General features: G+C 45.3%; 1 protein-coding gene across 1 annotated transcript in view; it reads right to left on the reverse strand.

Moving 5' to 3' along the window:
- The window catches only part of LOC115137205 (plectin-like), a 106,002-nt gene that overhangs the window by 35,363 nt on the left and 55,424 nt on the right, over positions 1-15,215 (reverse strand). The window contains exons 8-24 of the mRNA XM_029673366.2: positions 14,997-15,112; positions 14,758-14,864; positions 14,284-14,403; positions 13,815-13,910; positions 13,521-13,648; positions 5,483-5,576; positions 5,059-5,213; positions 4,010-4,337; positions 3,773-3,850; positions 3,509-3,670; positions 3,133-3,237; positions 2,556-2,651; positions 2,335-2,460; positions 2,049-2,201; positions 1,636-1,790; positions 1,163-1,289; positions 624-807 (exon numbers count right to left, since the gene is read on the reverse strand). Coding sequence (XP_029529226.2) covers positions 624-807; positions 1,163-1,289; positions 1,636-1,790; positions 2,049-2,201; positions 2,335-2,460; positions 2,556-2,651; positions 3,133-3,237; positions 3,509-3,670; positions 3,773-3,850; positions 4,010-4,337; positions 5,059-5,213; positions 5,483-5,576; positions 13,521-13,648; positions 13,815-13,910; positions 14,284-14,403; positions 14,758-14,864; positions 14,997-15,112 — 2,330 coding nt within the window. The remainder of the gene's footprint in view (positions 1-623; positions 808-1,162; positions 1,290-1,635; positions 1,791-2,048; positions 2,202-2,334; positions 2,461-2,555; positions 2,652-3,132; positions 3,238-3,508; positions 3,671-3,772; positions 3,851-4,009; positions 4,338-5,058; positions 5,214-5,482; positions 5,577-13,520; positions 13,649-13,814; positions 13,911-14,283; positions 14,404-14,757; positions 14,865-14,996; positions 15,113-15,215) is intronic.

The raw sequence follows: 15,215 nt of genomic DNA on the forward strand, positions 1-15,215 counted from the left end.
ATGGTAATAGGTGCCAGGCACACCAGTTTGAGCATGTCAAGAACCACACCGCTGCTGGGTTTTTCACTCTCAAAATCAAACTCAATCAACTGCCAGCTCATGCAGGAGAAAAATTCAGAATTATTACACATAATTAAACAACACAATGCATCAACACAGGCAAACTCATGCGATTTGACAAGGTGGCTAACACAATGAACAGCGAAGTTAGAGAAAATCTTGGATGGTGATCAATGATGGTTAGAAAGAGAGAAGTTGATGGAGTGAATCAGAACGGCCCTATTTCCAGCCTTAACTATCAAGCTTAGCCAGTCAACACTGCAGTCTGACACTGCAACCAGGACGGACACCTTACCTCCAGTGGGCACCACATTGCCTGTAATGTGAATTCAACAGTTAACCACTATTTGTAGACAAATGGCTGTGATGAAATTCAACATTTCTAACAACACATATTGAAATCATGATGTTCATGAATGGAAAATGCAACAACAACTCAGAAGGTATGCAACAAAGAGTGCAATAAAGTGTGCATAACAAAGTGCAATACTGATGTCATCAAAAATAACTTGGTTGGATGCTTCTTCTTGTACTATACAGGCCCTCTCAATGCTCGCACTCACCTTTCTCCACAGAGTGCAGCAGTCCTTCGTAGTGCTGGCTGGCCTTTTTGTAGCCACTCTCCACCTGCATTCGGTCGTCTGCCCCAAAGAGCTGGGAGTCCTGGCTGTCTCTTAGAAAGTCTTGGAGGTGGAGCTCCAGGTTCCTCAATGCTAGCCTGTACTCCTCCACCGTCAGAGTCCTAAACTGCAGTGATGGGGAAGAAAGATAGGGAGGGTGAGCCTGATCAGGAAGAGTGTTATATTCTCTTTTCCTGAATTACATTAGAAAATCCCCCCCATTCTAGAACCTTTGGAATTGTATAGCTAACAATAAATAATTCTGAGGGAGTAATATAATTCTACAACCAAGAGACACCATCTAATGACAAAAAAATATGTCCTTTATTCTCTGATCTACTGTCTCCAAAAGTGTATATTGTATGTCCCAAATGGCACCCTATCCCCTATGTAGTGCACTACCTTTGACCAGGGCCCATAGTGCTCTACATAGGGAATAGGGTGCCATTTGAGACACAACCTGTGTGAAACCTTGAGCTCACCATGGTAATGTCCCATAAGCTGATGAGGTGGATGTCTCTCATCAGGTACTGCCAGGACATGAGGCTCTTCATGTCCACGTGCAGCATCTGCCACAGGACCAGCAGGTTCTGGTGACTTTCGTTCAGCCTGTGGAGGAGGTTTGAGGTTAGTGAACCATACAAGTGCTGGGGTCAAATGTCTTTACGAGGCATCAAATGTCTGACAAAGGTTAAATCAAAGGGCTAAATCAGAAGTTCTATCCACCTTATTTTAGCCTGGTAGCCATTCTGTATCTGCTCTCTTGCCAACTCCTTATGGAATTGTCATTGCAAACAACAATGGAGTGGACAAGAGCACAAACAGATCTGGGACCAGGATAATGTTGTTAATGGTAAGGCTAAATCAAAGATTTTGGCCATGTTGTTTATGGTAAGGCTAAAACAAAGGTTTTAGTCATATTGTTTTAAGGCAAGGAGATGATTGGTTGCCTCACCCTGAGACACCGCTCACTGCGTCCTTATTGGTGGGTGGAACCAGGAAACAGATGGAGGGCACAGTGGCCTCGCTGCCTTTGGGGTTCTGTACTTTCCACTTGTATGGTTGAGAGTTATCCATCAGCGCACACTCATCCCCTCTGAGGACTGTGATCTGGAAAAAAGAAAAAGAAACTCCCATGTTGTACTGTATCTGACCAGTTCTAATGACAGGCCTTCGAACATGACTAATAAGATAAATAAAATCAACAGATACTATTGCTGTTATACTTCTAAGTGTCACTAATCTATGTTTTGAATAAACACTCAATTTCCACAGATTCTGATAAGATGCGCTTATACTAAGTAGTAACCTACGAGTGTTTGCTCCTCCACTGGAAAGCTGGTCACATGAACAGTAATATCTCCTCACCTCCATCTGTTTGAAGTCGCAGATGGCCTGGACAGGCACTTTACCCTTGACTGGTGTACCAGGGTTACGTGGCTTCAGCTGGACAATGGTCTTGGCCCTCCGGTTCAGCCCATTCAAGTGGGTCTTAAACTCTTTCAGTTGCTCCTTCTCATCCTATATATGAACCACCACAGGGGTATTTAACAAAACAGACAATGAAAGATGCTGTTGCTTTAGTAATGTCACTGAATCAGAGTTGCTGTATTTTCTCTTCACTTCTTCAATAAAGTAGAATAAGTCAACCTACAACTGCGTCCTGTAACAAGTCCTCGAGTCGTGTGACAGTGATGTTACGGTCACATGTGTATTTCTTCTTCATAGTCTCCTGCATCTTTTTCATCTTCTCCTCTGCCTCTTTCACGTCTGAGAAAAACTACCAGGGTAGAAAAAGAGGAGCACAAACCGTTTTAGAGATAGGATGATGCATTTTAATTGGACTATCTGAGGGGGATATATGAGTTGGCATACTTGGAAGTAGGAAGTGTTCTCTTTCAGGTGGGACTCGATGCAACAGCAAAGCTGCAGGATCCAACTCCACTGGGTCTGCAAGGCTTTAGTGAAGGCCTTTGGTGGGGAGAGAAAGAAATAGCTTAAAAAACCACCTATTCTCATATCCTCTGCTCTTAGAAGTAAAAGACAAAGTCAAATCCATGTTAAATATATACTGTAATGCAGGGGTAGGTGGGACAATTTTTGCGGATTTTTGCAGATAGAACATAATTACAAAATTTTGAACACCACAAGTAAGCCCAAAAAGAGATTGTATTTGAAAATAACATGATCATTTCATACCTTGATTACATTGAGGAACAATCACAAATCTTAATTTTATTAATGGGTAAATATTTTCTGAATACATTTTTTTAGCTGAATTTTTTTAAACCAAAAACGAAAATCTGAAAAACTTTGCGGTGCCAAAACAAATCACTTGTGGGACGGTTTTGGTCCATGGGCCCCCTGTTAACGACCCCTGCTGTAATGTGTGTGTTTGTATAGTGGTCAGGAAATTACAACAACTTAGAAACTCGAGTGATTGTGTTCTCACCTCTACAGACTTCTTGGCAGGGTGACCCTCCTTCAGCAGTTTGTCTCCTTGGATCTGGACACTGTTGACCCGCTTCTCTCTGTGCTCCAGCTCTTTCATCACCCCCTGAAACAAAAAAACAAAAAACAGAGTGTTATGGCATTAGGGGGGATATTACTAGATATGAAAGTGCATCCACCTAATCATAATAAATTACATTTCATTGTCAAAATAATAATTTAACATAATCTGATCAAAATCAAATTAAAGATGGGAGTACTACTGTTCTGTACAGTGCAGTACCTTTTTACTTTACCCTACAAGATCTGTATTGTGCCTAACTCTATTTAGCTAATGTTGAACTTTCCAGGTTGGGTGAGGATGAGAACAGCCATACCGAGTAGTTGTCTTTCTTTGCATTCATGTTGGTATTGCGTTCGCTCCAGTCATAGTTAACCTCCTCCTCCTCTTTCTCATTCAGCCACATAAACTCCTTGGTGGCTGCAGTGACAAAGGCATGAAGCTCATCCAGGCTGCACAGACGAGCCTTGGAAGAACTCTGAGGAGAAAAGAATTACAATGAGATTGGAGAAGCATTAGATAAATGGAAGATTGTTGAAAAGTTGTAGTTGTACGTTAATATTTTGAGTCAATAACTTACCAGAAGCTTGCTATAATGCAACTCCAGCTTGAGTAAGTAGTCTCTGTAGGCACATTTGCTGACAGGGGAGAGCTGACTCTGAAGGGGAATAGAAAAATACTAAAGATTAGAGAAGAAGCATGGCTAAAAAAAAGAAGCGATCATTTTGGCAGTAACCAAAGAGGATCAATGATGGTATGACTCAGTCTAATTTTCCCCTAACTCCAATCCCATCCCAGGTAGTTTTTCACACTGTACCTCGTCTGCTTTTGCTTTGTTGATCTTAGCATGGAACTCCTCCACTGACTGGTGCAGTCTGCGGTGGCTGCCCAGCCGGGACTCCACGGTGTGCAGGTCCGAGCCCCATTCCCCCTGGTCCACCCACCTCTGGTTCTCCTCAACCCAAGCCAGCAGGTCCTGGATGTAGCACAGGGTCACCTCATCCAGCTCGGGACGCACCCTCATTGGAACCTGCTGAAGGGTCTGCATCTGGGACATGGGTATTTGGGTGGTAGTCACTCCGGACTTCAGGCTCAGGTTGTACTCACTGCAAAGGTTCACCAGCCGCTCGTGGAGACGGTACACTCTGGAGGTAAAACAGGAGAAACAATGCTGAATTGTTCAATGACAACAAAACAGGTATTTCAATCAATTGGATTTAACAAGTTGGTTTAACAATATAGTAAGGGCTTAGGTTTCATTGCGTGTCACACAAGGCCTCACAATATTACAGTAATGCTCTGAGTGGATAAGACTGCGGAATCGCCAGACTGCTAAATAGTCAATTAATGGTACCCGAACTATCAGTACTGACTATCTTGCACTGACCCTACTCAAACTCACTAGACTATATATACACACTCACTCACACACACTACATTGACACTCCAACACAAAAACCCACACACACATTCACATACACTACTACAACCCCCCCCACACACACACACACACACATTACAAACTCACACACTTTTACAGTCATGGTTTGCGGCTGCTACTCTGTTCTTTATTTTACTATTACTATTATCTATTCTGATGCCTAGTCACGTTACTCTGCCTTCATGTACAGTACATTTCTACCTCAAATACCTCTGCACATTGATCTGGTAACTGGTACCTCCTGTATATAGCTCCATTCTTGTGTATTTTATTTTATTTATTTTTTGTTACAATTATTATAATTTTTTAACCATCGTTGGGAAGGGCTCGTAAGCAGGCATTTCACGGTAAAGTCTACACCAGTTGTATTGTGACACAAAGTTAGATTTTATTTTGATGTGGTTTTACTCAGTGGTTGTTCTGACCTGCGGTACATCTGTTCAGCTTGTAGATGGCGTCCGTTCTTCAGCAGCTGCACGTCATTGAAGAGGTACCGGATCATGCCCTCTGCCTTGTCCAGGTCTGTCTCTACCTCTGCTGTGTGCTTAGCAGGCTTTGCTGAGCTCAGCAAACGGAGATCCTAGAACATAGATACAGTATAAACACTATGACACCATGTGTTCCATCTTGAATACAGCATTAGTAGACATCAGTCCATGAGCCTGAGAATGCTTTTGAACATCCGAACACATCCAATCTCACATAACTGTGGGGTATTCAATCACTGTATCATTGACTACTCAGTCTAGCAGCATGGATTTGTGGTGACAAATCTGTAGGGCCACAGATTGTACATTATAAAGTCTACATTGGCTGTGACTGTCTGCCCCGGCAGGGTGTGAGACTCACCATCTGTAGCAAACCCTCAACCTGGTTGAGCTGCTCCTCACACAACCCAGACTCCATCTGGACCTTACTGACAATCCTCTGCAGCTGCTCCAGCCTGAGGGTCAAAGGTCAACACATCAGGTCAACACATGTTCCACAGTCTCTCCTAAATCAGCTCTGAGGCTGGGGTATTTGTCAGGATTTGGCCAGGGTTGTTCCGGTTTTTGGTCACTAGATGCCCCCATTGTGCCTTTTGACCTTTTGTTTTCCCTTGATCCCCATTATTATTTGCACCTGTGCCTCGTTTCCCCTGATTGTATTTAAACCCTTTGTTTTCCTCAGTCCTTTGCTCTGTGTTTGTATGTTAGCACCCAGCCCTAGTATTCTGTTAACTCTTGTTGATCCCGGTGGATGCTCTTGTGGAATTCTGTTTTTTGTTCTTGTTTATTTATTTTTTGAGTATCTTTTGAGGCTTTTTGTGCAATACCTACCACCTTGTGGATTTACCTTTTTTGTCTTGGAGGATTACCTTTGTTCTTGTGGAATTCCTTTTGAGGTTGTGGAGTTACATGTGTTCCTGAAGGACTTCACTTTTTACTACATTAAATACACCGTCTCAAGTACTGCTGTGTCTGCCTCATCTTCTGGGTTCTGCCGACTATTCGTGGCTCAGTTGGTTAAGTGACTGTTTCTCACTCCGGAGACCCGGGTTCGTAACCGGGTCCTGACAGAAACAACAGAGCCAAAAATGAACCCAGAGGCAGCCAGTTCCCAGGACCTTGTTGCCATGCTGTCCCACCACCAGGAGACTGTCCAACGCCACGAAGCCGCCCTGGTTCAGCAAGAGGCCTTAATGGCTAGACATTCTCATCTTCTGTCGGAGATGCTGACTTCTATAAAGCAGATATCTGATCGACTTACCTCGGCAACAGTTCCCGTCCCAGTACCTCAGATTCACGTACCCATGGCAGTTAACCCTCTGGCTGAACCTCGTCTTCCACCTCCCCAACGGTTCTCAGGTGATCCAAGTGCTTGTAAAGGGTTTCTCACCCAATGTTCTCTCTCCTTCGAGCTGCAACCCTCGTCGTTCCCCACCGACCGGTCTAAGATCGCATATATCATCACCCTGCTGTCGGAAAAAGCCCTGGCCTGGGCTACTGCTGTGTGGGATGCCCATAGTTCCTGCTGTGCCAGCTACTCTGCCTTTGTTGAGGAATTCAAACGAGTGTTTCAAGGCCCAAGCAGTGGTCCTGACTCAGCCAAACAGCTCCTGACTCTCCACCAAGGTCGGCGCAGCGTGACGGACTATGCCATCCAGTTCCGCACGGTGGCAGCAGCGAGTGGTTGGAACAACGAGGCGCTCACTGTGTGCTTTCTGAAAGGCCTTTCCGACACTATCCAAGATGAACTGGCCACTCGGGAACCACCGGACAATCTCGAGTCCCTGATCAAGTTGGCCTCACGCATTGACCAGCGTCTGAGAGAGAGAACTCAACCGTAGACCTCTAGCCCCTATCAGTCCCAGCTCCGAGTCCCCACCTTTATCCTCGCTGGCTCCACTGGAACCCATGCAGATTGGACGCATCTCCCAGGCTGAGAGAGACCGCCGGATGAGGGAGCGACGCTGTCTATATTACGGCAAACCGGGCCATTTCCGTTCCACGTGTCCCGGGCTCCAGGGAAACGCTCTGTCCCGTACAGACCGGGGGGAACTGTAACGGGAAAGATAACCTCCTCCCATCCGTCCAACTCCCGTCTGCTCATTCCAGTCACCCTTTCCTGGGACAACCACAAGCTTCACCTTCAAGCCTTGGTAGACTCTGGAGCCGCAGGTAACTTAATGGATGGGGTCTGGGCGAAGGAGAATGGCGTTCCCTTTGAACCTCTAAGTGACCCCATGAGGGTTACTACATTGGATGGAAGCCCTTTGGGATCTGGACTTGTCACTCATGTCACTACCTCCTTGCGACTTTCAGTTTCACAACACAAGGAATTGATGAACTTTCATTTGATCTCCTGTTCCGAGTTCCCTCTCGTCCTTGGATACCCCTGGCTTCACAGCCATAACCCTCACATCGACTGGTCTGTGGGCACTATCAAGCAGTGGGGTCCTACGTGCCAAGCTACATGTATTTTCCCGAATTCCCGAGTTCTACTCCCGAGTCTTTAGAATCCATCGACCTGACCCGAGTTCCCGAGTGTTACCATGACCTCAAACTGGTATTTAGCAAACAGAGGGCCACCATACTACCACCCCATAGACCTTTAGATTGCCCAATCGAACTGTTTCCGGGCACTTGCCCCCCCAGGGGTCGGATCTTTTCCCTATCTCCACCCGAACGAGCTGCTATGGATACCTACATCAAGGACGCTCTGGAAGCAGGCCTCATGCGTCCATCCACCTCCCCGGCGGGAGCAGGGTTTTTCTTTGTGGCCAAGAAAGACGGTGGATTACGTCCTTGCATCGACTACCGGGGACTCAATGCCATAACCGTCCGTAACCGTTACCCGCTACCCCTTATGGCCACAGCCTTCGAACTGCTCCAGGAAGCAGTTGTTTTCACTAAGCTTGACCTGCGGAACGCATACCATCTTGTGCGGATCAGACCTGGTGACGAGTGGAAGACCGCGTTCAACACGCCCTACTGGTCACTATGAATACTTGGTGATGCCCTTCGGCCTGACCAACGCCCCAGCGGTGTTCCAAGCGCTCATAAACGATGTGCTTAGGGATATGCTTAACATATTTGTGTTTGTTTACTTGGATGACATCCTCATCTTTTCGAGCTCTCTTCAAGAACACACAAAGCATGTCAGACAAGTACTCAAACGCCTCCTAGACAGCCATCTGTACGTTAAGCCGGAAAAATGTGAATTCCATTCATCCAGTACAATTCCTGGGATTTGTAGTGGAACCCGGTCGAGTCCAAATGGACCCCAGGAAGGTAGGGGCGGTAACGGATTGGCCCACCCCCAAATCCGTTAAGGAAGTTCAGCGTTTCCTGGGCTTCACAAACTTTTACCGCAAGTTCATCAAGAACTTCAGCTTGGTGGCAGCCCCTCTCTCAGCTTTAACCAAGGGTGGCAATGCAAGGTTTTTGTGGGGAAGAGAAGCTGAGATGGCCTTCCAAGGACTCAAGCAGCGCGTCCTCTCTGCTCCCATCCTGATACTACCGACTACGGATGAACCGTTTGTGGTGGAGGTAGACGCCTCAGAGGTTGGTGTTGGAGCTGTCCTGTCTCAGAGGGGTGAAGACAAGAAGCTTCATCCGTGCGCTTTCTTCTCACACGGCTTACCCCGGCTGAGAGGAACTACGATGTGGGGGATCGTGAACTCTAGCGGTTAAGATGGCATTGAAGGAATGGAGACACTGGCTCGAGGGGGCTTCTCACCCATTTCAAGTGCTTACGGACCACAAAAATCTGGAGTATATCCAGCAGGCGAAGCGGTTGAACTCTAGACAAGCTAAATGGTCTCTTTTCTTCAATCGATTCCAGTTTATCCTCACCTATCGGCCCGGGTCGAAGAATCTCAAACCGGATGCCCTGTCCCGAGTCTACGCTCCTGCCATTCGAGATGACACGGACATGCCTGTCCTTCCTGCTGCTAAGATCGTGGCTCCGATTTCGTGGCAAGTTGAGGATACCGTGAGACGAGCTCAAGCTATCGAACCGGACCCGAAAGGGGTCCTGCCAATCGGTTGTTTGTCCCCAAGGCAGTGAGGACTCAGGTCCTTCTGTGGGGGCACTCCTCTCGCCTCACCTGTCACCCGGGCGTAGGTCGCACCTTGGAGTTCATCCAGCGTAAGTTCTGGTGGCCTACCATAAGAGAAGACGTTGCCTCTTTCGTCAATGCCTGCCCCGTGTGCTGCCAGGGCAAATCTTCTCACCTCTGCCCTCAAGGACTCCTTCACCCTTTACCTATTCCCCACAGACCCTGGTCCCATATCTCGTTGGACTTTATTACTGGCCTTCCTCCATCCCATGGCAATACTACTATCCTAGTCATAATCGACAGGTTTTCAAAGGCGGCCAGGTTCGTCCCTCTGACTAAGTTACCTTCTGCCAAGGAGACGGCTGAGTTGGTAATTAATCATGTGTTCAGTCTTCGGCATTCCTCAAGATATGGTTTCTGACAGAGGTCCCCAGTTCGCCTCAAGGTTTTGGAAGGCCTTCTGCCAACTCATGGGTACTTCTGCCAGTCTATCTTCAGGGTACCATCCGGAGTCCAATGGCCAAACAGAGAGGATGAATCAAGAGCTGGAAGCCACCCTCCGATGTATGACTCGTAACAACCCGTCCACATGGTCGTCCTTCATTGTTTGGGCCGAATACGCGCACAACACCTTGCGCTCCTCCTCCACTGGTATGTCCCCGCACGAGTGTCAGTTTGGCTATGCCCCTCCATTGTTCCCGGACCAGGAGGCAGAAGTCAGAGTGCCTTCAGCCTTGAAGTTCGTCAGACGCTGTCGGCTTATGTGGAGGAAGACCCGTCTTAATCTTATGCGTTCCTCACAGAGGTACCAACAACAAGCCAACAGACGTCGCCGTCCCGGGCCTACCCTGCGCCCCGGCCAGAGAGTCTGGCTCTCCACAAGAGACTTACCACTACGGGTGGAGTCTCGCAAGCTGTCCCAAAATACATCGGTCCCTTTAAGGTTGCCAGGAGAGTTAACCCAGTTTCTTATCGCCTACACTTACCCAGATCCCTTAAGATTAATCCCACGTTTCACATTTCCTTATTAAAACCTGTTGTTTTTCTCCCCTTGTCCCGGCAGACAGACCTCCCCCTCCGCCTCGTGTCATTGGAGGCCAGCCGGCTTATACCGTCCATCGGATACTGGATTCCCGCCGGGTGCAGCGGTCCTGGCAGTATCTGGTGGACTGGGAAGGCTACGGTCCCGAGGAGCGCTCCTGGGTTCCTGCCAAAGACATACTGGACCCTGACCTCATTCGTCAGTTCAGGGCTCTCCACCCTGAGAGAGCTGGTAGGAACGTCAGGAGCCGTTCCTAGGGGGATTCTGTCAGGATTTGGCCAGGGTTGTTCCGGTTTTTGGTCACTAGATGCCCCCATTGTGCCTTTTGACCTTTTGTTTTCCCTTGATCCCCATTATTATTTGCACCTGTGCCTCGTTTCCCCTGATTGTATTTAAACCCTTTGTTTTCCTCAGTCCTTTGCTCTGTGTTTGTATGTTAGCACCCAGCCCTAGTATTCTGTTAACTCTTGTTGATCCCGGTGGACGCTCTTGTGGAATTCTGTTTTTTGTTCTTGTTTATTTATTTTTGAGTATCTTTTGAGGCTTTTTGTGCTATACCTACCACCTTGTGGATTTACCTTTTTTGTCTTGGAGGATTACCTTTGTTCTTGTGGAATTCCTTTTGAGGTTGTGGAGTTACATGTGTTCCTGAAGGACTTCACTTTTTACTACATTAAATACACCGTCTCAAGTACTGCTGTGTCTGCCTCATCTTCTGGGTTCTGCCGACTATTCGTGGCTCAGTTGGTTAAGTGACTGTTTCTCACTCCGGAGACCCGGGTTCGTAACCGGGTCCTGACAGTATTGTCTAATGAGGTAATGAAATAACTAGATGATGGTACTGTAAATCATGACTGGTAATACTTTACTCAAAGACAACAGTGGCCCTTTGGCCAGATCCCTTGTGAAACAAGCATTTTGACCTCAATGGGACAACCTAGTAAAATAACGATAAAATAAAATAATAATGTTGGTATAAATTTAAATCCAATGGACATAAATTTCAATACATTTCAAGAGCATCAATACAAATATCTGGAGAAAAAAAGACGTTAGGGAAATTAGAGCAAACATTACACAATCTTCTCAGAAACATTATGCAGGCAGGGTAAAAAAAACTCACTCCTTCTCCTTCTTCTTGCGAAGTAAATACTCTAAACCGTAGCTCTGACTGGCAAAGGCCATGATGGATTCTCTGATAGCTAGTCCTCCCCAGTTGCTATGATGACAGTCCATAGGATGTTGTAATGCGATAAGGTTTTGTGAGGTTAGCTGTGCTGTGACTCACAGCCCACAGTAGCTTCCCTGACTACTGCCCTGACTGCTTACTTTAAGACGGGAAGTCTTGTGATGAGGGACCAACCCTTAACAAAAATGACATATGCCCTGCTTTCTTGTGATTTGGTAAGGATGGTCCTATAATAACTTACTTATGACGTAAATAATCACATTATTGAACGTTTTTGAACTCTTAGATCCAGACATAAGTTCTGGATCTTTCAGTGTATCATCATGTGGTTGTCCAGCTATCTTTATCTCACAATGTCTTCTCACATCCACCAAACTGGTTATAATCCACATAGTTACAGTACCAGTCAAAAGTTTGGACACACCTACTTATTCAAGGGTTTTTCTTTATTTTTTTACCATTTCTACATTATAAAATAATAGTGAAGACATCAAAACCATGAAATAACACATATGGAATCATGTAGTAACCAAGAAAGTATTAAACAAATCAAAATATATTTGAGATTTGAGATTCTTCAAAGTAGTCAGCATTTGCCTTGATGACAGCTTTGCACACGCTTGGCCTTCTCTCAACCAGCTTCATCAGGTAGTCACCTGGAATGCATTTCAATTAACAGGTGTGCCTTTTTAAATGTTCATTTCTGGAATTTCTTTCCTTCTTAATGTGTTTGAGCCAATCAGTTGTGTTGTGACAAGGTAGGGGTGGTATACAGAAGATAGCCCTATTTGGTCCATATTATGGCAAGAACAGCTCAAATAAGCAAAGAGAAACACACGTCCATCATTACTTTAAGACATAGGTCAGTCAATCTGGAAAATGTCAAGAACTTTGAAAGTTACTTCAAGTGCAGTCACAAAAACCAGCAAGTGCTATGATGAAACTGGCTCTCATGAGGACCAACAGAAAAGGAAGACCCAGAATTACCTCTGCTGCAGAGGAGAAGTTCATTAGAGATAACTGCACCTCAGATTTCATCCCAAATAAATGCTTCAGAGTTCAAGTAACAGACACATCTCAACATCAACTGTTCAGAGGAGACTGAGTGAATAAGGCCTTCATGATCAAATTGCTGCAAAGAAACCACTACTAAAGGACACCAAAAAGAAGAAGAGACTTGCTTAGACCGTTGGAAATCTGTCCTTTGGTCTGATGAGTCCAAATGTGTGTTTCCCACCATGCAGCATGGAGGAGGAGGTGTGATGGTGATACTGTCAGTGATTTATTTAGAATTCAAAGCACACTTAACCAGCATGGTTACCACAGCATTCTGCAGCGATACGCCATCCCATCTGGTTTGCACTTATTGGGACAATCATTTGTTTTACAACAGGACAATGAACCAAAACAACACCTCAAGGCTATGTAAGGGCTATTTGACCAAGGACATGTGATGGAGCGCTGCATCAGATGACCTGGCCTCACCTGACCTCAACCCAATTAAGATGGTTTGGGATAAGTCGGTCCTCAGAGTGAAGGAAAAGCAGCCAACAAGTGCTTGGCATAAGTGGGAACTCCTTCAAGGCTGTTGGAAAAGCATTCCAGGTGAAGCTGGTTGAGAGAATGCCACGAGTGTGCAAAGCTGTCATCAAGGCAAATGGTGGCTACTTGAAGAATCTCAATATGAAATATATTTGGACTTGTACTTTTTGGTTACTACATGATCCCATATGTGTTATTTCATAGTTTTGATGTCTTCACAATTATTCTACAATGTAGAAAATAGTAAAACAATTAAGAAAAACCCTTGAATGAGAAGGTGTGTCCACACTTTTGACTGGTACTGTAGTTACAGAGGACTTTGGGTGTGAATGCTCTTTTTGACAATGTTTTATGTCCTGTTTAATGTGTTACTTCTAATAGACATTGAGCTTTTAATTTAACAACTGAAATACAACAGAAACACCAGTTCCCAAATCAAGAATTTCTCCTCAGAACTGCATCTAACAAAAACATCTGTAACGGAATTCAGCATCATCTCAAAGATGAAGGTATAATCTCAAACATCATTGACCCTCCACAGTGTTGTACGTACATATAATGGCAGTCTCACCTCTCATATTCTGTCCTTAGAAGACACTCTCTCTCCAGTATGACTACATGGAGACGACCCCACTCCTTCTCCACATCAATAGGCTGGTACCCAGGGGGAACCTTGACATTACCCACCTGAACTGCACCCTACAAGGACAGACAACGACAGGCACAGGCGGGAACATTTTCAAAAAAGGGCCAGCATTTACTTGATGCATTTAGATTATTGAACTATTCTTCAGATGTGTCCCAACATTCACGCTGGGCGTTGTGGTTTGCACCTTCTTCTCCTTTTAGTGGTTTAATTGCTAACCTCAAAAGACATATAGATGTGTTTGGATCGATTCTTGTCTGCTTCCTTTGCAGGCAGCTCTGTCTCCTTGAACTTCAGAAACTGGCGCCAAAGAACCTGTGGTTTTAAGATGTTGCTGAATTAATTCAACATGACAATTAAACATACGAAGCTCTTGTTTCATCACATCGCCCAGACAATTTTCAGAAATCAGAGACAAACAGGTAGATTATTTCCTTACCAAGCAAGACATAAGTTATGGAGGCTAGTACCCTTTACCAGTGACTTATTTTCTCATTGCAGACCACTTCCATAACTGTTACCCCACTGGCCCCAATAGGAACAAATTATGCTAAATGAATTCACTGTTACAACTGAACATAGCCTTTGTCATACATCAAGTCTCTAAGACAATTATAACAAATTTGGAGCAGATAGAATATTCACTTACATGTATCAAGAGATTTCCCTAATAGGTGAGGAGACTTACCTCAATCTCCTCATAGCTGGTAGGGAACTTCCTCTCCTCAAACACGATGATGTGGTGTCTGATCCACTGCAGCAGCAGGGTCACCAGCTCATAGTACTCCTGCCAGCACAGCTCCAGCTCCTGAGGGACACACAGGAGACAGAAAAGGGTTCATTAGAGAAAGGTTGAATAGACTAAATCAGTTGCGGGTAGTCACCATATCACTGCATTAAACATCACTCCACTGGTTAAACATGGTGTAGGGTGAGGTTTCCTCTAGATGCTGATCTTGGATCAGTTTTGCATTTACCCCTCTAATGGTTAATGTTAGTATTGGGGGAGGAGAAGCTGACCCTATACCTGTACTTAAGGGAAAATTCACTCCGGAGCATCAAAGACATCTTACATTTTGGGAAGATGTGATCTCAAAGGTGAGACCAGGAGGATTCCCCCTAGTGGTGATGGCCTATATGGTTCCAAGAAGACGACACTTACATTGGCTTTCACCTCATCCTGGACGTCAGGTACACGGGGCATGACGTCATACAGGGAGGAGACGTATGTGATGATGGACTTCTCGTCTGGGTGTGGCACATCCACATCTTAATAGAGGGGAGACAATGAACACCAGTTAAAAAGTGATTTTAGAAAAAGATAAATGCAAGTATTCATACAAATACGCCTATAATAGTATTGAGAGTAATTGAGAAAACGATACAAGTGAGTTCCCTTACCTTCTGGGTCGAGCAGCCGAGTGACTCCCAGGTCTCTCTCTGCCACACTGAAGGCCTGCTCCAGGTTCTCTACATGGGTCTGTCGGTACACCTTACTCATGTCAATCAGAGTAGGGCTGGGGACAGAACATAGAAAAGACTACTAAAACTATCAAATTGCATCTCAGACACTGTATTTTCTTATAGGATATAGGACAAATGGTTGTATTATATTCATCT

Source organism: Oncorhynchus nerka, linkage group LG7, assembly GCF_034236695.1.
Source record: "Oncorhynchus nerka isolate Pitt River linkage group LG7, Oner_Uvic_2.0, whole genome shotgun sequence".
Taxonomy (NCBI): Eukaryota; Metazoa; Chordata; class Actinopteri; order Salmoniformes; family Salmonidae; genus Oncorhynchus; species Oncorhynchus nerka.